The sequence below is a fragment of the Telmatherina bonti genome, assembly GCF_933228915.1.
Source record: "Telmatherina bonti genome assembly, chromosome: 14".
NCBI lineage: Eukaryota > Metazoa > Chordata > Actinopteri > Atheriniformes > Telmatherinidae > Telmatherina > Telmatherina bonti.
This window is the reverse complement of record NC_136612.1, coordinates 29,064,801-29,086,185: the sequence shown is the minus strand read 5'-3', so window position 1 is coordinate 29,086,185 and position 21,385 is coordinate 29,064,801. Positions and strand designations below refer to the sequence as shown.

At 42.7% G+C, this 21,385-nt stretch overlaps 1 protein-coding gene across 1 annotated transcript in view; it reads right to left on the bottom strand.

Annotated features, from left to right (window-relative positions):
- arhgap23a (Rho GTPase activating protein 23a) overlaps positions 1 to 19,986 on the bottom strand; it is a gene marked incomplete at its 5' end in the record, with an annotated part of 33,310 nt that extends 13,324 nt beyond the window's left edge. The window contains 7 exons of the mRNA XM_079253198.1: positions 2,032 to 3,655; positions 5,137 to 5,191; positions 6,845 to 6,923; positions 7,774 to 7,866; positions 8,861 to 8,885; positions 11,902 to 12,105; positions 19,744 to 19,986. Of these exons, the coding sequence (XP_079109324.1) occupies positions 2,032 to 3,655; positions 5,137 to 5,191; positions 6,845 to 6,923; positions 7,774 to 7,866; positions 8,861 to 8,885; positions 11,902 to 12,105; positions 19,744 to 19,986 (2,323 nt within the window). The remainder of the gene's footprint in view (positions 1 to 2,031; positions 3,656 to 5,136; positions 5,192 to 6,844; positions 6,924 to 7,773; positions 7,867 to 8,860; positions 8,886 to 11,901; positions 12,106 to 19,743) is intronic.
- Positions 19,987 to 21,385: the final 1,399 nt, after the last annotated feature.

The following is a 21,385-nucleotide window of genomic DNA, read 5'->3' as shown; positions in this document are numbered from 1 at the left end:
TTCAAGTGCAACATAAGGCAAGAAAACATTCCCACTCTGGGATAAGGAATCTGCCTGTTTACAGCACGGCCCAGAAATAGCCAGGCTGCGGGTTTAACAAAGGCAGTCATTTACGGACAGCCGCAGAGAAGAGGGGCAGCAATGGACCAGCAGAGGGGAGCAACACGCTGCTGCACACTTTATTCTCTCTGCACAGAACATGTGTAGAGGCAGGGACTCAGAGATTAGGACTACAAAGAAAGGTGACGGGAGTGGAGATAGGTTTACAAAGGATTACATCCTACTTTACGACTCATTCCTGTACAACTCCCTTGAAATTTAATGGATTACCTCAAAGAGAAACCCATTGTTACCATGAACACTGTAATGCTGTCTTTACTGACTGAATATGGATTATCTAAAGGTTGACGTTTGAATAACAGCACCCCAAAATGTGGCGTTAACTTAAATTTAAGAAATAAATTGAGTGTTTGAGCCAGACAGACAAAACAAAAAAAAAAAAAAGAGGGCTGAGCCTGTGAGACAACAAAGAGGGTAGAAAGTCTTGGTGCTTCTCTGATGTGTTCCGGGTGAAATTTAGACATCCACAGACTGACCCCCTCATACACACATCCCTTCATCTACCAGAGTGGCACAATGGCAGCATTGAACATAGGAGTGTGTATGAGCCCATTCTGTTCCTTAAAAAGGCAACGACAAACATCTCCAAATATTTTACAGCCTAAACTCAAGATGAAAGACAACGCAGAAGCAGATCACAATACACCATTTACAATGTTACTCTGTACAAGCATAAAAGTCTAAAATACTTAATCAAATTTTCAGTATCTCAGTGCAAGACGTCATAAAAACATATTTGCCCTCAGGCATGGCCTGTCTTTGTGCTTGCTATCTCACAGACATCCACACTTTTGTAACAAGAAAAAAACACAACTATGAACTAACACACTAAAAAACAGTCCCAGATCTTATCAACCTCTGTGTCAATGAGATAAAGACAAAAAGAAAAATAAAAATTTTGTCTGTGAAAAACTAGCCTTGTTTCGGTTTATGGCTATTAAACATGTCCCAGCCTGCAGATCTGACTGCCTGGTTTAGTTTAATTCATGCGAAGGTACGAGGCAATAATGTGCTCCGAGAAGCCAACAGAGCAGCAGAGATCGACTGTATTTGCTCTCTGAAAATGACTTTCTGGAGCAGAACGCAGCCAGGTTCCAACATGGACGCTCATTTTAACATGCCTCCTAGTCATCTGATTTGAATCTTTCCAGCATTAGTGTGAACAGTGTCCATTTCTTGCGCCGTGCTGACAGATCCGAGGCGAGGCAAGACTTGTCTCGTGGACAAACTTCATTTGCATTTGCTTTAACCAAATGGCTTCTGCCCACATCAAGTGATCGAAACCAATCTGAAGGCTGCAGGGCTCTTTCATTTTCAGCCTCTCCAGAGCACAACGCAAGCTAGAACACGATCGCAGATACCTCCCACAGTCAGCAATATATGTAGCTGCACAAAACTTAGAAATGAAAATAATGGCAGAGAAAAATAACCCTTCACACACTCGTTTAGCTGTGTATGATGACAAACCAGTCTAGTGCCCAGACTCAAACAAACACTCATCAGGAAGTCAAAACTTCCACCTCGTTTCCTCAGCATGGTGAAGGGACCTTAATGTCAGAGGACAGGCAGAATCAGTGATCTCCCGTATGATTCAATCTGTCTGCAAGACTGTGGGAAGCCCCAGTATTACCTAATGCAAACATTCACAGACAAACACACACACGCACCAGCACCATCCCAGTTGGGGTATGGAAACTGGAGCCTGGAGCCTGAATACACAGACCACAAGGAAATTAAGGAAACACATGCATGATCCGAACTCACAATTTCATCAGAATTATGGCTTATGGCTCCGTGTTTCCTCTCTGTTAAGCTCTCATAGACATTTAATACACACCCAATTTGACAGAGAAGTAATGAAATCTAAAGGTCATATTGGAGGAGAGGAGAAGTAGTGGACATAGTGCTTACCTATAAAAGGGATGGAGGCTAGAGAGTCATCCTCAATGGGAAGAGGGGCGAGGTTGCCATTTGGTTTGCGTGGGGCTGCATCATGGGAAGAACCAGGGGCTGGGGATGAGTCTTTGGGATCAGGGGAAAACAAAGAGGGTTCCAGTCCATCCACTGGTAGGGCGTAGTGGGGATGCCGCATGTTCCTCCGCCCTGCGGGAGGTTTCTGCCTCAGGACCACTTCCTGGGTTTGAGCCACAATCTCTGCCTGCCCGTCTGACACCCCTCGTTCCCTTTCGTGGTTTGTTGGCCTGTATGCTCTGTCCTGGGACTCGGGAGATGCGGAGGCGAGAGGAGATGCAGCAGAGACAGTGAGAGGTGCTGATGATCCCTCTGGGGGGCTGGTTTTAGGCGCTGGGTTCCAGTTCAAGTGCGGGCCAGAGTACGATGGGTCTCTGAAAGAGTGAGCCTGCTGCATGATGCGGCCGGTCTTGCGGTAAAAAGACGGGCTGTAACTGCGGTAACCAACCGGCTGGTCGTCCATGCTCTGCCCAGGAGGAAGCCGCCTGCTCTGGGGGACGGCCTGCTGGGGTCGCGAGTGGGCCGGGCTGTGGGTTTGGGGGTGCTGGTTAGACTGTGACTGGGGGTGTCTGAGAATCTGAGAGGCTTGCGCTGAAATGAAATGCCCCCTCTGCCTTATGTATGCATCAGTCCTGGAGGATGGCTGGGGAGCCTGCTGGGACCACGAGGGCCTATCAGACCGAGGTGAGAACAGTCCTGCTGATGCTCGGTCTAACATCTCTAACGAGCGGCCATGGCAATCGAACTGGGCCAGTAAGTTTTCAGAGCGTGTTCGAGTATAGTTGGAGGCATGCTGGCCCCTACCTGGGCCTGCCTCCCAATCTCCATAGGACCAGTAGGGCTCGCCATGGGGTCCGGGACCTGACTGCTGTAGTAAGAAGAGGGTGTCCTGCGAGGCACTATGAGGCCATCCACCAGTCCGCTGCTGCTGCCTTCTTGTCTCACTGAGCCGGTCTTGAGAGTAGCTGCGGTGGCGGATTTGCATGCTCTTTCCTGAGTGCTCAGGAAGCTGGCTGTAGTACCAGTCAGAGAGGGCCTGCTGGCAGCGACCGCTACGACTGTGGCTGACCTGGGGCAAGGGTGGACTGGTCCAAGCTGAGATGGACATGCGGGGCTGAGCCTGAGAGGAAGTGGCACTGTGGTGGTTGGGGTAGTGGACTTGCAGCGGGCTGGACAGAGGACCCCCTGATGAGGAAGAAGACGAGTAGGAGCGTCCTCGGATCTGACCCTGAGGCTGCTGGCTGGTCATACCGTACTGGATCTCCTCTGTGCGGTGAGCTGGACTGCTGTGACCCACGCCGCCTGGCTCACCTGCTCGCCCTTCCTGCCAGCTAGCAGGACTTCCCACAGTAGAGCGGTTGTCCAGGGGGGACGAGGGGCTGGAAGAGCCAGGCCAGCGACTCCAGTTATCCAGCTGGTTCTGGCCCATGGGGGAAGACAAGGCGGCTCCAGATAAAGACGTGGTCTTGGTACGTGGGTAACAGAGGGAAGGTGGTGGCGGGAGGTTCTCTGCTCCCCCAGAGTAGGGTTCGTTACCTGTCAGGTAGGCATCCTGGGAGTACGCCTGGAGAAGGGAGGGAGATGGATATAAAGTGAGAAAAAAAAACATGACAGTAAGACAAGAAAAAAATTGCAAAACAGGTGCGTGCAGCTGTGGCATGTGCGAGGAACGCTCAATCATAACCTGCTCTTTCCCAAAACAAGTCTGAAAACAACATGCAATGATCGCGATTAAAGATAGCTCCATTCCTCAGCAAATTTAAACGGACTGGATCCCTCAGTTCAACCCTTTTGCCACGGTGTGTCCCCAGGGCTTCAGCTCTCAACACACAAATGTCAGCAAATAAAATGCATCAGCTCTCTGGAGGAAAAGCCACAACATTCATTACAAAACAGTCAGCTGCAAATAAGAAGGTCTGTGGCAATGTCATCTTGATACACACACTGATTTAAGAGAAACCAATGCAAACAACAAGCCCATGCCCTACATCGCTTCATCAATACTCAGCAGTCACATTTATTTTGAGCAGAACAAAAACAAGCCTGTTCACAGACTGCTTTCCACTCTCGTGACACTAAATCGCACAGACGTTGTTTTGAAGGTTTAACTAATCGATTAAGCAGCCAAACAGAAGTCAAAATGTCTCCACAGCTTGTGATTTGAGCTTTTCAGCACAAGATATTTAGAAGGAAGAGCAGAAGACAACACGGACTTCTCCTCACCAACAGTCCTGACGCGACCCCCTCCTGCTCCGGTCCTCCATATTTCACACCTTCCTTATCCAGCAAACTTTTTGCCTTTTCTTTCACTTATTTCTCTTTGCTGATCAACTTGTTTTCTCCTGAGATCCTTCCTCTCTCCCTCTTCTCCTTCTCTGACTTACTCCACCCTGTGGGAGTGTAGAAGGGGAGGCGCAGCACCGGTGATGTCATGCCAGGAATTCAAGCAGATAGAGGCGCAGCAGCGAGGGGGAGGAACTTGTGGGCAGAGGAGTGGGCTCATAACGTTAAGAAAAGGCAGAATACTTCAAACAAAAAAAGCATTTTTGGTTCCTTTTGATGATGTTTCCGCATGTGCAAGCGCAATCGCTACCATCTAGACTCGCGTCTTGAAGTGTTGTTCCCAGTTAGCAGGATGGGCGGCGAGGTGATGCATGTCGGATCATGCAAGCGTGCATGGTGAAACCTGCGGAGTGACAAAAATGTCTTATACAGCACATGGGTGTGTGTGTGTCTGTGTGTGTGTGTAAATGAGGACAGAGGTTGTTTTTTTCCCCAAAACATCCACAGCTCTTAATAGATGCTGTCATTTTAACTCAGAGCAGAGGTCCTGTGAGTCACTCTCCAGTCATTCTAACAAAATCTCTACATTTTTGGACAATGACTGAATGAAGAGACTCTACCAACAAGCTCAAATAATACGCACTGCTCGGCTGTGTCATAGACTAATATACAGACGCAAGTTTTGTCTCATATGGAGGTTAGTTTTGCGGGGGTGCCTAAAGAGAGTAAAAAATGTGTGGAAAGTTTTGTACTCACACTTACCAACTGAAGCACATCTTCATCTTTTGGCATAATAGAGAGCTCCAATACACTCTCACTGCAGGATGCAAACAGGCCAAGAAAGATCGGAGGAGAGAACGAACAAACAACTTATTAGATTGTGAGAAATAGAAAAATGCTCCAATCTGATAAAATACAATGATTTTGTGTTAAAATCGGTACATTTTCTGACTTTTCAATTTAAGAATTTGACATTATAGAAATGTTTAATCCAACGGATGCAATGTTAGCTTGCTTTTTACAAACACAAACCATTATCATTTTTAAAAATCTTGACACATTTAAGGATAAAATCAATAACATGCAAAAAAAAAAAAAAAAAAATGAAAGTTTAGTCTCTTAAATAATTTTTATTTTAATATTGATAGCTACTTTACAAGACCAGAAATTATCATTTGAATTTTCTGGATTAACAAGGCTACAGTCAAGCTGATGTGTAAACCGGTTAGGGTCACTTTTAACTAAACGGCTTTAGCAAATTCATCCTTGTACCTATTTTTTAGGCCTCTGCATGAAAATGACAAAATGAAATGAGTCCATCTCTGCAATCACAAGGTATATTGAAAAATTATTGAATACTTTTGCTGTGTAAAGTAAACACTTGAGAGATGTGGAAGTATATGTTACTCATATAGAATAAAAACTAAGATGAAGATGGGTAATTGCAAAAATAAAAAAAAAAAAGGTTTCAGACTCATCTAAAAAAGTCTAAACAACACACAAAAAAACTCTGAACATCCCTTTGTGACAATGCAGATGTAACTCTAAATCTCTATCAAATCACAGTAAAACATGTGATGAATATCTCTGCAATGCCTAAATGCCTCTCAGACTTTTACATTTACAATGCACTTTGTCTTCAGAGCTGCAGACATCTAAATTTGACCGACTATTTCCTTGCAGTGGGCTCTTCACATTTTCCATTAAATCAACTAAAAAACAGTCAATGATCTTCAGCTTTTGGCTATTTTTTAGTGAAACACAAACAATATCTAAAAGCTATCTACCCTCTATCTACACTGACCCGAGAAAAACCTCAAAAGCCGACCCAGTTACCAACCCCATGCCAATATCTCCAGCTAATATCACTATTTCTGTTATCTGGATTGATGCAACATCTTATTTAGAATCTTTGACCCTGGAAACATCCCCTCAGACACCAAGATGAAGCAAATGGCAACAATAGTCTTGAAGATATTTGAAAAGAAGGGCATATTCTGTAATCTGGGTTAATTGTTAGTGTATTTAACATCACATTGCCAGTGATCCTGGACATTCTCTGGACACCACCATTATAACTGTAAATCAAAATCTGTCCATAACTTTTCGAGTTACATTGCTAACAGACAGACAAACAAAGCAACAAAGCTGAAGACATAACCTCCGTCCTGGCAGATGTCATAAATTCTGCTCTTACACTCAAGAATCCAGGATCAAAACACAAGTCAAATCATTTTTCAAGTTTCAATTTCCCCTTTGGACACGATGAGCATCTGAGCTTGTGCAGAACAGGTGAATGTGCAGCGTACACTGCTTCGGGGTACTCTTTCTAAAAGCATTTCAAACTCATACAAACAATTAGGTGTTTCTCATCTCAGTAATAAGATGGCACAGCATAAAACAACCAAGTGTTTCAATAAATCAACTCCATAAAAACTCTTCTGTAGTGCTGACAGGGAAGAGGTCTTACCTGTTCTGAATGAGGGCGATCACCTGCGAGTATGTCTTTCCGAGAATACTCTCACCGTTCACCTTTACCAGACGATCCCCTGAAGAACAAACACATATTATAACTAACACCCCTGACAGTAAATGTTATCTTGATTTCTAAGCTTTAATGTTGCAGGAAAGAAAACTATGGAGACTGAGCAGGGACTATTTTCCCTGAGAGATCCATGCAGGCGTTAAAACAGGAAATGCAGCGAGGAAAAATAAAAAGAAGTTCTATTACTGTGTCTAATTTCAACAAACCCAAAAACATGCAGGCAAAACATTAAGCTCATCATCTGTGTTTCGCCCAGAACGATAAAAAGGCACAAGCGATACAAAACGCCACCTTCTGCACTTTGTCATTGCGATTGAAATATTAACACATACATCTGGTTAAAATATCCCTCAGCTGTCTAATAAGTATGTCTGGCAACATAAAAAGCAGTTATGTAATGAAGTAAAGCTGCAAAAAGGTGATGCATAACTATCTTCAAATTGCATGTGAAATACATAGGAAGTGTTCAGAATGTGTGTGTTTGTATGTGTTCAGGCAAGCATGTGGCTTTGGGGATAGGCTGGCTCATAATGGTGCATTGCACAGTTTTGGTTTGTCTGAGCTGCCTTGCTGAGGCTGCAAAACAAAACAGGAACACTTCCACAGCTCTGTCACGTTCACATACACCTGAGGAGGAGGGCTGCCCAAATGGTTTCTGACTTACTGCTCATGAAATAACCATCAACCCAGAAGATAAACTGTCTTTATAATCTGTTTTATCCATAAATCTTATTTGTTTCCCAGAGTAACCCTTCTCTTTGCATCTTACATAACATCCTACATCAGCTGCATCACGTCACCAGTGGTATCCGCAACAGATTTCACATGCAAATCATGCTGATCATGTTTCTTACCTGTGCACAAACCTGCCTGATGAGCCGGGCCCTTTTCCCTCACATTCTTTACAAATATGGTGTCCATCGGCTCCAGACGACCTTTCTGATACCCTGCATGATAAAAAACACAAAGTAGATTTAGGAAAGATCGGGAGGTAGACACACTAAATGGTTTTACTTTATCTTGACAGGATTTTGTGAGTTGTTTATGAATGAGACCAATGTTTCTATCTGGTCCGAAGGAACACCATATTTACACCTAGGATTAACATGGAAATCAGAAGATTATGAGCAGATGTAGTTCAGAAATTAGATCAGTTTTCTTCTGATAAACAAGTTGCTTTTTTAATTTCTTCTAACGTATTAGTCCCTCGTTGCTTTGGAATAAAGTATCTTCTAAAAAAAACAAAAAAAACAAACTGCAGTTTATGTCATCTCATTAAAAGTGGCTACCTCACACCTTTCAGTAAAATATGCCCCAGATTCTGATCAAATTCAGTGACCGGAAAAATGTCATTATAATTTCCAACAATACATTTAAAGCTGGTATGGGGACTGGATGGAGATGAGCTATGTGATAAGCATGATGCAAGAGATGGAAAGTTGCATTATAAACTGAACTGTCACATCTGTGTCAGAGATTCTTCTGCTTGCAGAAAACTACACGCGTGTCCCTCTAAAGCTGCAAATTAAGATCCTCTGAATTAATAGGAGGACCAAATAATTTCCAGACTCAGCTCTAATCAAACAGAGGAAGGAGTTAAAAGGCATCACCCTGTAAATACAGCAGGCTGTGATGCTGCGCTCACTGCAGTTGTTGAAATGAGCCCAAGCGGTGTGATCATATCTGATTATCAGAGCATCCTGGATGCTTCATATCTGTACTTGAGGACCTGTGTTTACATCATCCAAGGCTCATGCTAATGCTAGGGCTAAACAAGTTCAGATGCAGTGCTGCATAGTATCCTGTAGGTGGAGCAGATAAACTACTGAGTAGCTGTGAGAGGAGGGTGTACATAAGGTCCCAGCTCATTACATCATTGTGATCCCACTGTAGCAGGTTAAACCAAGAGAAAAGAGGGAACAAAAACTAAAGATGGCTTACCCTTTCCATTACCGTTCTCCTCATCCTACAGAGGAAAGAAAGAGACAGAACACAAATCAAGTCAGTTCATGTTAAATCAAATAAAATTTTATTTATAAAGCAGTTTTCATATATTAAAAACATATCACAAGGTGCTTTACACATTGAACCCGCCCCCTCCCATACACACACATACAAACTTTGTGTACACAATCTATTAAAACTTATAAAGCTTGTGACTGAATACAGAGAAGCTCCAGTCACCATCTCAAGCCCAGGTGACTACTTTGTGACAGGTCAGCAGGGCCCCATAGCAGCGATGCAAATGACAAAATATAATAAAATAAAACACTAGTTAAAAGCCATATTAAATCTGTAAGTCTTGAACCTGCCTTTAAAATTATGAACTGTCTTTGTAGCCCTAACATCCTCTGGCAGGCTATTCCACACTATAGCCTCAGTATAGGTCTGAGTTCTAGCTTTGGGAATTACTACAAGGCCAGTGCCAGAGGGTCTCAGGGTCCATCAAGGCTCATGAGGTAAAAACAATGACAAGAAGATCCAAGACCCTTATGACATTTAAAAACCATTAACAGAACCTTAAAATCAACCCTTCGGCACACAGGTGTAATATGTGTCACTTTCTGGTCTTAGTCAGCACACGCGTCGTTGAGTTCTGTAACAGTTTTAGACCTGAGATAGTTTTTATCTGATCATACAAAAGAAAACTGAAAAGAGTTTTTTAGATCAATAATGAAAGCCTCAGTATAGAAATGTTCTTTTTTGTCATTCAGTATCTGAAAAGTGGACAAAGTCTGTTGCTCACAGACATGCTGCACAATGCAGATACAAGGTTTGAATCATGTATAAAACGTATAATATCCCCTAATATCATTTTATTTAAACGAACCATAATCACTCATTCCAACCACCAAGGTTATGGGTGAGATGTCAAAGAGATATCTGAGATTTAAGATCATCTTCATATTTCTGCTGAAAAGAATTTCCTGATCCGTGGAATCAAACTTCCAGAGAAACCACCTTTGTTTTCAAGGACTGTTGAAGTTGTGTGTTGTTACAATGAAACCGCCTTTCAGGTTAGACAGTCTGCAGGTACACATGACATCATCCACTGCAGCGAACACATGAAGGTGAGATCTGATAGCTGCCGCTTCTCTGATCACCGACACACACGCATACTGAGCTGAGTGGGCAGTTTAGAGTTAGGAAAACGGTGGGCTGACTGCTGCCTGGCTTTATGCTGCGCTGAGTGGGCTCATTCCAGGCTCTGCAGACAATGGTGGGGGGTTTAGAGACAGAGAAAGGAAAGCTGCCGACCCCAGAATAGAACTTGGAGCTGCGGACGGACATTGACAGCCCAGTCCCGATCACAGCACATCCGGAACCAGAAGGGAGTCCAGATATCCACAGCTTTACTTATTAACTTATTTCTGCAGATCCCAAACACTCGAAAAGCAACGTAAAGACTGCGCATTTGTTCTGATGAAAACAGCTCCTCTGAAGAGCACGATCATTTACATGTAATGTCTTTAACACCTTATTTTTCATGTGGTTATACCAATTGTGCTTCTTGACAGGTAAAAAAAAAAATAAATAAATAAAATATCTTTTGTGTTAGTCAGAGTGCAAATTACAGTAATATATCCTGCCTTCACTCATTCGAGAGGCTTTAAACATGAGCTATGAGATCCTGTTTACAAGCTGCATTCCATTTTGCAGATGTACAACATAGCTATGATGCAATAAGACAAATTTACACCCATAATTCAGTTTTTCACAGCCAGGTGAAACTGAAATAATGAAAAATAAGAAATAATGCTTTCCACCCGACACTGAAGATCCTTAAAGACTTTCAGGATTAATAAACAGTGGGAATAAAAAAATAAAAAAATCACAACCCAACTGAGTCACCTAGTAAACATTTGGGTAGTTTGGGTGTATGTAAGTAATTTGGGAGACTTCCACGCGGTATCTCCAGATAAGAACAAGGAGCTTTGTGAGTTAGACTGTCCTAAAAACACCATGTGATCCTTGTCCTCTCACAGGCAGAAAACACAAAGACAGAACCAGGTCCAAAAGCCAGCAGAGGGCCTTTTGTCTGCTTTGGCCTGGTACAGCCTGACTGTTGGTGAGTGGTACCAGCGTAACACAACAGATCTCATTCAATGCTTGCTACTATATCAGCAGCTGCTGACTGGTGGGGTGGTAGAAAAATAATGGTTGTCTTGTTTCGGCTGGCTCACCCCACCCTTGCCTCCATATCCCTCAATTTCACATCTGGAGTCGTTTGAACCCCCCCCTCCTAAAAGAGCTAAATGACCACTGGCTCAGACAGAGGCTCGTTCCACAAAACACAAAGGATGAAAAAGTCTCGAGACATAAACAAGGGTAGCACTTTTTTGTCAGATTTGTCAGGCTTTGGATATATATATATATATATATATATATATATATATATATATATATATATATATATATATATATATATATATATATATATATATATATATATATATATATATATATATACATACATATATACATATACATATATACATATACATATACATATATACATATATATACATATATATGTATGTATATATATTATATATATGTATGTATATATATTATATATATTATATATATATACACACACACACACACCTCCATGATCCTGTTTTTGTCTGCATAGTTTCTTTTTGTTTTCTTTTAATAGCAGCTTTAACAGCTTCAGTTTGTTCAGTCTGCTGTCTCTAATCAGCTAAGCTTGTTTTCCCACTTTGCATTAATTTTACTCAGCTAAACCTTATTCACCCTCAGCTACAGAATGATTGGTTTGATCTCAAAGCTCAAAGTTGGCTCTGTCCTGAGTTCTGCCAGTTAAAAGCCTCAGAAAACCCTTTTAGAGACAATGTGAGCTGTGGAAATACATATGGAAGTTGACATTACGACTTATCAAAACAAAGACAAAGGCCCATTTCAAAATCATTTAACACTGGATACTTAGTTGAGATGCTGCAGACATCTGCAGGCCTCACCTTGAGGTTGGTGTGCAGGGCGGACTCTGGGGGGTAAACGATGAAGTGGCGTAGCGTGAAACCAAAACCCTGGGAGTTCTTATGTAGAATCAGCGTTCGGGGACCCTTCCAGCCCACACCGACCCCTTCCCTTCCAGGCCGGGTTGCCATCGGAGGTCGAGGGTTCTCATCAGCTGAGGAGAGGCCATCCCTCTGCCCCTTAGCCTGTTAACACGCAAACAGAGATTCAGCCAAATAAATTATATCCGGGTATGATGTATCATAAAAAGACTCATTTGGGATATCAAATCTGCAGCAAAGAAATGTGAGGAAGTCCACACAAAGACTTTAGATCACTGTATTAATAGTAGAAATTGTTTGTCAAAAAGGAGGAAATTGCATGTTTTAGCTATTATTAGCACCACCACAAAATAAAAATACAACAGTTTTCCAGATGCAACCCAACTCAGTGACATTAACTCTCGAGTGCTGGATAGTTAATTAGCCGCTTCCTCCTGAATGTAGCTCAGCCAGGTCAGTCACATGCCGACGGCCCTGAGAACAATAGTCCAAAAGAACACTTGCGGGGGTCTGTAATGAGGAAGGGCCCATGTCTAGACAGGGCCAAGGAGAGAATGTGGTGCTTCTCCCATTTTAGAGCACAGTGACCGTGGTCTGATGACAGGGAGAAAAGTTCAAACTCCACTGAGCTCTTAGTGGAGAGTAAAGGCAGATTTCCACCCACCCTCTAAATAACTCATTCCTGCTGCTGAGTAAATAAGCCCAGTGAGCTTAGCTGACAGACACACGTGAGAACTATCACCATCGTGCTGCCCCGACAACCCACATCTGTCAGTCAAATACAATCACCTGACCAAACAGGCAGGAGCAGGAAGGAGGAGGAAGATGACAGGAGGGTGGGCACGTCAGTGGTCAGAGGTCGGCTCTGCTCTGCTGTGTTGCAGCTTTGAAACGTCACCCGACTTTGGGGGAAAAGTTTCATGAGATTCATTAATCACCATCTGATGTCTTTCCATTACTTTTACCAAAAAAATTTTATGCAAAGCCGCATCTGTCTGGATCATCCACAGAAACTAAAACTGGAGTTTGAAACTTGTAGCATAGCTTGCACTCAGAAAAAACAAACTGCATAGAGTTTAAAGGTCAAGTAGAGTCAGACAGACGGTCCATTCAAGCCTTTGGTCAGTGCCAGCTGAGACAGAGTATTGGCTAATGGATGAAAGATCTTTCAATCTTCGTAATTATTCCTTCTCCCAAATTTTGCCCCACAAGAAGTCAACAGTGAATTACAACAATTTAATTCCTGTTGACAAAGTGCAGAAATGGAAAGTGAAACATCAGAATAACAAATATAACAACTGTGTACTCCTGGATGACTTTGCTGATCGGTGCATTAATCGCTTGCCTTATTAATCTGTTTCCATTGTCCTTTTACCTTTTATTGATATTGACTTTTGTACCTTTCCCAAGCAAAAAAACGTTTATTGTTTCTTTTTTTTCAGTGGACAAAACCAGCCGGATCGAAAAGCAACTAAATTAACTTCTGATATTATACTAAAAAAGGTTTAAACTTGTCTTTCCTCTTTGGTGTGCTATCTTTTGTACAAAAATGTTCAAATTTGTGGTTTTCATGGTCGCGGGTTATTGCATGCTAAATATGTTTGGACTTAATGGGTTGGACAGTGTAACTCATGCACAACTGATTCATCATGCGGGCTAGTTGAGTTTCTGTTTATCAGGGAGGCAAAACAGTAACAGTCTTTTGAAATCAGCAAAAAATAAATGAGAATCAGACATGCTTTTAACTAGACTAGTGAGATGGAAATAAACAGAGCCTGGTTATATTGCCAGAGTGGGCCACACTGGGGCCACATGCCAGTGGTTGGTAACTCAGCAGAAGTTGTCACAATGAGAAATTTGAGCTCATGAAGAGGGAAAAAATAATACTGTAGGGATTATCTCCAAAAAGAAAATAGAGACTGTTTCATCAAGACATGCTAAATAAAAACTCTTCTGCACATTTTTGACAATATTTTTCACACAGGAAGCTCAGCTACTGATAATGTAGTTTTTTTTTTAACTTTAACTTATTTTTTTTCTAATTTGACAATCTTCTACCATCTTTTTCATTGGCTCCTTGTTGAATACTGGGCCAAATCTGACATTTTTATGCTCACATTTAACATAATTGTGACCAAGCTCTGCTGGGTCTTAAAGATCTCAACGTTTGATATTTTCCCAACAGAAGACTTTGTTTTCAGGCTGCTAGTTTCCTTGTGCTTCTTAAAGTTTCTGAAAGCAGAAAGTGAAGCAGGGTCTGCAAGCCTGTTTCTTTTGAAACCAGTTCCCAGTTTGGGTTTAGGAGGAGACAACTTCTCTAATGTAAAGATGATGCTTAAAAGTTGCTGTTTTAATAAAGCTAATAGTTAAGGCTGACTTGGCTTATCCCTTTAGTGATGCTGTTAAAGGCTTAGACAGCTGCAGGACGCTCCATTACATCCTTTGTTTCTCTCTCTTTACTCACCATGTATAAATATTTGACAATATTTTTGTCATTAACTTGTGCTTTTCTCTGTTTCTCAGCAGGCCTCGCTGGTTTAGTCATGGTGCATGTTGGTAGGTAGATGGCCGGCCTTGCAGAGCCTGGTTTTGTTGGAAACTTGTTTCCTCAGCTTGGCAATTATTTTCTGACTTTGGCTTTTACAAAAAAAAAAAAGGTTCTTACAAAATGGACTAATTATTTAATTGTATGATGAAACTAAATTTATTTTAATTGTATTAAGTACATATATGCTGGCTCTCGTATTGGTGATAATCGCCTTAGTTGGTTTTCTTTCACTAGAATAATCAAAAGTTCACATCACTCAGCAACAAACAAACCAGCAGCTGCAAACATGAGTCACATGGACTCCGACATCATGTCCCCCATCTGCCATCGTCTCTTGGGATGAAGGTAGGCTGACATGTCTAGAAGACACAACTTGTAATTTTCATTGTTTGAATTCCTACGAGCAGCAAATAAAGCACATCTCATCACTCAGTAATCCACGACTACCTCATTCTATATGTGATTTGATGTAAAAGGCCCTTTTCTTTCCTAAAAGCAGCCAAATAAAAAAGACAAGGCTGCGGGGTTTACGACAATCACATGTGTGAAACATCCGTCTGTCTCATTACTAAGAAGTTTCAGAATAATATTATATATTATGGTTTGTTTTCAGTGTGACAATGTGTGTTTTTATGTTAGAAGGGAGAGGGGAACGTGTCTAGACACCCCCCGGCCCCATATCTCCTCATCCCACTTCCTGTCACCCCTCTACATACAAACACACACTAGTACATAGCAAAACCATATGCTTACACACAAACACGGACACACACTTGACCTGGCAGGTCTGTGCGCGGCCACACAACAACAGGAAGTGGCAGCCTCAATGCAGGAAGTTGGTTAACACTGCGGGGCGGGATAACCAGCTGCTCCTATAAATATATACTCTTCATCAGAGAAGCACTTCCCATTCCTTCACTCCTGTTTCTCCTTCCTTCCTCTCTCCTCCCTTCCACCTCCTCTTCCTCCCTCACCACATGGGTTCAAGCAATGGAAATCCGTCTGCGCTGACTTTTACCACATATTTTTTCCATGACTTTTATATTCCAGTGGGGGGGAGAAGGGAAGACAACCTTGTGCAAACAAGCTTCAGTCTGAAATAGGCTTTTTGAGTTTGCAGATACATGTTGGAGAGATTTACACACATCCAGTGTGTATTCTGCAAATTGACATCAATAAATCTATGATGCTAAAAGCCTGATCTTTAGTCTGACAGTCTAAACAATATAAAGTAACCCATGCTATGTTGTCTCAGAGGCATTCAGCAAGTCTTATTGTGTGGCATAAGAGCCACATAAAGGAGTGCATGAGGAAGGAGCATTCAGTGTCAAATTAGAACGATAAAGAAAAGGCAAAGAGGAGAAGAAGAGGAAATGAAAGAGCAAAGGGGTGAAAGGAGGAAGAGAGTAGAGTGAATTCCTCAGAGGGAGCGGTTTGGTTTGGACAAGTTGAAACACACACTGGCATAGGAGGGGAGAGTGAAAGAGAGAAGAAGGATGAGGAGGATGGAGTGAAGGAGGAGGAGTATCAGGCCCCAGCGAGGGACAGGCTCCAGCACGCCGGTTTCGACCACATGGCCCCTCCCGGCGCTGGGAATACCAAACCCTGTGATTACCCAAAACACACAGGGTCTGACTGGGTCTCCGAGCCAGGAATGAAACCCACTCGGCTGTTCTGGACCGTGTGGGTTGTGTATTTCTGCTCGGCTATTCTACTGAACCTACAGTCGACCTTTCCCCCCTTCAGGCCAGATCGTCACCTCTAATGCAGCCTCTAACGATCTGTGTTATCTCTCACGACCTCAGAAAAAAAAAAAAAAAAAGAAAGAAAAGCCTCCATGCTGCCATGCTCTGGCCACTCCAGGACATTATGTTTAGCCAAGACAGCTCGGAATTTTTTTCTGTGGTTTTTTAGGCCAACAGAGACGAGGAAAACCTTGTTTTCCTGAGAAAAGAAGTTACTTCCTTCTCTCTCTTAGTGGAAATCTCAACAGTTTCTTACGTTAAACTCGGAAAAGTTATTGCCTTCTGAAGCCAATTATTGTGAGAAAAAGCACTTGATTGCTCATTAGAGAGATCGCTCGGAGCTCCCATTAACACCTGATGACCACGTCACTAAAACACACACAGAAAAGCTTCACAGCTGAAAACGCATAGCAGTTTGACATATCACCACAGCTTCCTGCTTCAAGTGGGTGTTTAGAGGTGGTGACACACACACACACACACAGACTGAAACAGCAGCGGCTACGTCTTTCCTGGAGTTCTCCTCCTGATTTCAATTAAGAACCATAGAGTCACCATGCATGACTCAATAGAGCAACACAGCATACCCAACGTATCTGTTTTCTTATAATGCTGCATCTACTCAGAGTCAATGCTTGATTTTTACATTAATGTGACAAAATCTGAAGCCATTGTAGCTTAATATGAAAACAGAAAAACTAAAAATACGCAGTTATTTGAGATATTTCATAAAAAATCCAGTAATAAAGGATCTAATTAGCTTTTCTGCTGCATGATAAAGTTGTAAAGCTGCCAACACTTCTCTCCTAACTCCATCCAGAGGTAAAGCAGAACAGAGGTATGCAATGGCCATCAGGGAGCCTGGCTCCTGCTAAAAGCCCAGCAGAACAGAACAATAATGCTCTTTTAAACAGCTGAGAGCTGCAACCTGTTTGAAAAGTGGAGCTTTACGGCTGGTGCAAATGCTGACAGGCCTCTAATCCTGACAGTCATGGCTGTCTGCGCCCACAGCCCTGAGCTGGGCTGCCAAGAGGGAACGGGAGAGGGACACTGAAAAGCCAAACCATCTTGTGCTGATAATTCCTGGACTCTCCTGTCACGCAGAGGGAATGCTCCATCGCGTCTGCAGGTCCAAATGCATCCTATGTCTTTAGAAGGAAATTCATGGCTGAATATCCTGCTGGAGGTTTGACGCTCCAACTGTGTCTAAATAAAAACGGCCCATGCACAAATACTGACAGCAGCGCTGCAATTTAAACAAGATGCTGCTTTAGCCAAGGATGTGTAATTGTGTGTGTTCGCACCTCTGTGCCAATGTGAGTATAGTGTGTATGCTCAAAAACCAGTCTAACCCCATAGTAAGTTCAGGCCTGCAGGGTATGATGCAATGCCAGCTGAACAGGGTTTTCTACTTTAACAGCAAACTTTTTGTACTGTCCTGTAACTAACTGAAACATACCTCACTGCCAGAGAGGATGGTCATTCTGGTTATTTTCATTCAATCCTGGACCCAGAAATTGTTTCCAGGAGGAGCTGCAGTTTCAGAATAACTTTTACGGCATGACTTGGTGGTAGCAGAGTGGGCAGAGGCATGCAGTTAGTACATGACGTGGACCTAAATGTGGCCAGGGACTTTTTATCCGTGCTGTTTCTACTTTTCACCAAAAAAACCATCAGAAAAACTAGGCTTAGGTACATTATGAGGGAAAAGGTACTCAGAACCAACCGTTTTCATTTAAATGTTCTCTTATGTCATGTTTTACCCCGTCTTATATGACTTAAACTGATCTTTGGGCATTTTTTATTATAATGGGATTCCTATCTGACTGCATAATGTGTTTTTTCAACACAAGGGCAACTCCATGGAGATAACATTCCAGACTGATCTGATAAATTGATACAGAAACTCAGAAATTCAACATCAGCACCAGTAGATGGTGTCAACTAAGTGGAACTGCTTTTCCTCTTCGCTTCCAGGGAAATTATTAGAGACACATCTCTCCTGAAGTGTCTCAGCTGTGTACAGCTTCTTTGTCTCCTTCCCCCACTCTCAATATTCCTGATTGTGGCATTTCTTAACTATGTCAATGAGTCAGATGTGAGAACTGAGAAACGGGGGAATTAAAGGGAAGTCATATTCCACATAAATGCCCATGTGAAAATGAAATCATGCGAGGAAGCGAATGCCCTAAATTGTGAGGGCATTTCATAGGGGGTGGGGATGCAAGTCACACAGCTCCCACAGCTTGCTGCTTCTACAACACCTCGCCAAAAGTGCCACTTAACAACCTCTTTCTTCTGTCTTTAGTGCTAATTAGAAACCTTGGGAAGAATAAAAGGGGCAGCTTGCCATACAGTTGCAATATGTATGCATATGTGTGCAGTCTAAAAACAAAAAGTAGAACCCAGAGGTACAGATCAGCGTCCAGCTCAGCTCAATTTTATCTCTAATTAGAGTAGATCATAATGAACTAGGACCAAATAAAGCCAAGCTGATTTTTATTGGTCAGCTGGATAGTATCAGATAGCTGTAGTTTATTTGCCAATTATGTCACATTAATTTATCTCTGACTCTAGATTTTTCTCACAGCCACCCCAAACTGCCTTTAGTTTGACAACACTGCATACATACATTTAAGTTAAAATATATCCAAAGCAGCATAGGAAATTGATCATAAAAAAAATAACCTTTTTTGATAATCCGCCTACCTAGAAAGATCTCAAGTTGTTATTTACCTCTGTGTGACTCGCTGAAAAACCTACAGATATCATCTGAGGAATGTCCTCCTATCTTTCCCCATCAGGGACAATATTCTCGCTGAACACTGGCTTAAAGAAAAACCCTAAATAATCAGATAATATAAAGTCATGTGCCTAGTCTAAACAAACTTAAATTGGTATGCAACAGCTCTTTGCAGACCACTGCAGCTTTAACGACAGGTAACAGCTACATAAACATGTGACTATAGTACATCAGTGCAAAGAGACAAAGAAGTTTCCCAAAAGCCAGTCAGAGCCTGAAGAAAACGCCTGAAGGCAACACGACTGTCTGCTGATAATCACTGAAAGGTTAAAGAATCTGTCAGCAAATTACACTCAACAGTTTTCAGTCATCATTTGGAGTGCCAATTCTACAAAAACGAACACAAAAAAAGTTACCATCTGCAACAAAAAATGTATTTACGACATGCTGTTTTGTAAAATACAACACCATTTAAGTGCCCGTGCAATTGCTTTTTCAGAATCAAATCTTTTAAAAATAAAATAAACAAAATAAAATAAAATACTGGAAAATGACAATTCGGTGAATTTATCCTTACATTTAGAATCTTTGTGTTCTTTGATTAATCTGAAATAAAAGTTCATTTATGCTCTTATTATCCAATAAGAAATTAATTAAAAATCATCATTTAACCGCAGCCCCTGACTGATGCTTCCAATATCCATGTCTAACCACTGCACTGGTGAAGAGGGGTGACGTCCCCTTACCCTGAGCTGATGAGAGCCCTGACTGTGCTCAGCAGGCATGGCGGGTTGTGTAGGTGATGGCAACGGGCCCGTGGCTCCACGAAGAACCGCCAGCCAAATGCAGCGAGGCTCTGGGGAGCTGCAGTCCACCCCCACCGGGTTCTGGAAACTCCAGTCAGACCCGGCTGGTGCAGGACACGGGAGCATAGCAGCGGGCATCGGGGCGCCAAGTTCAGTCAGATCCGCATCGTTCACCACCACCATGAGCTACACACACTGAAAGACTAAAAGTCGTGGACAATGTCCAGACGCAGAAATACAAATCGGCACAAGTTTTCCTCTGGGATCCTCCAGTCATTCACTCAAGAGTCTGAACTTTTTGTCTCCTGGCTCCAATCCATGGCTGTCACTGCTCCGGCTTCGGAAAGTTTAATCCCACATTTTCCACATCGCAACCTGTCGTTCCTGACCCCTGTGAATCAGATCTGCAAGACGTTCGCAGACAATCAGAGGGGGTCCAGTCCAGAGGAAGCAGAAGGCAGACTCCTGGGTAGCAGATGGAGGAGTGTGTGTGGCACAGGGATCAGAGGTAGGTCTGGTTGCACTACAGACACACACAGAGAACAACTGACAGCCTCCCTCCCATCGGTGTCCGATGATGTTCTGCATACAAAGCCTCTCTGTCCACCCCCAAAACACACACTGCTGTCCCATAGGGCTGGATCATCTGTCTCTCCTCCCTCCCACTGCCTTCTCTCTGCTTTCTGTCTCCTTTCACCCTCCCTCTATATCTCTAATTCCATCCAAATCTCTTCATCTTGCACTCGTGCCAGTCCCAAACTGTTGTGTCTTCCCCACAACATGAGCCAACTACTTCATCCTTCACTCCTATCTTTTGTCTTAAGTGTTCTCGTTCTTCTTTTGTTTTTCTTTTTCAAGCTATATCTTAACAATCACTCAACACTTCCACAAAAACCGGTTCAACTGTCATTTGTAGGCAAACAACTTGAACTTCAGCCGTCAGGGATGAAGTCTGTCGACGAAGATTTCTCCTGTTGATTTGTCCAAATCCTCTGCATGAAGAGAAACCCCAGTGCCTGCACATGTGCTGCATGTGTGTGAGGTTGCACAAACAGAGTGACAAAGCTGTGATCCCAGTGCTAAACTTCACAAAAGCCAGCCCTGCCTCTACTGCCTCCCGTCCACACAGTGGGGAGACAAACAAAAAAAGAAGAAAGGCACAAAGAGAAAACATTTTGCCGCAACATTCAGCGTTTCACTCTCTCTTTTTGGAGGAAAAAAAGGAGAAAATGGAAAAATAAAATAGGAGAGGATAATATTAGGAGAACTCAGAAAAAAGCTGCCGCGACAAGTCTTACAAGCTCTGAAATAAAAACTACAGCATGTCAACACGACCTCTCTTTCAAACATCAACTCCCCCGCTCTCATATTCCTGCTCAAATAATACACTCATTCGCCACGGTGACAAGCAAACACCTCACCAGTAATTCCTGCCCCCTCCCCCGTCCGGTTGCCCGTACGGTTCTCACCAAACAGCGGGGAGTCCAAGATTCATGTGAGACGGGCAAACAGGTGACCATGTTGCTCTCCTCCAACGCTTATCATTGTCAATAAGCTGTGCATCCGTTACCAGTGAGGTTAG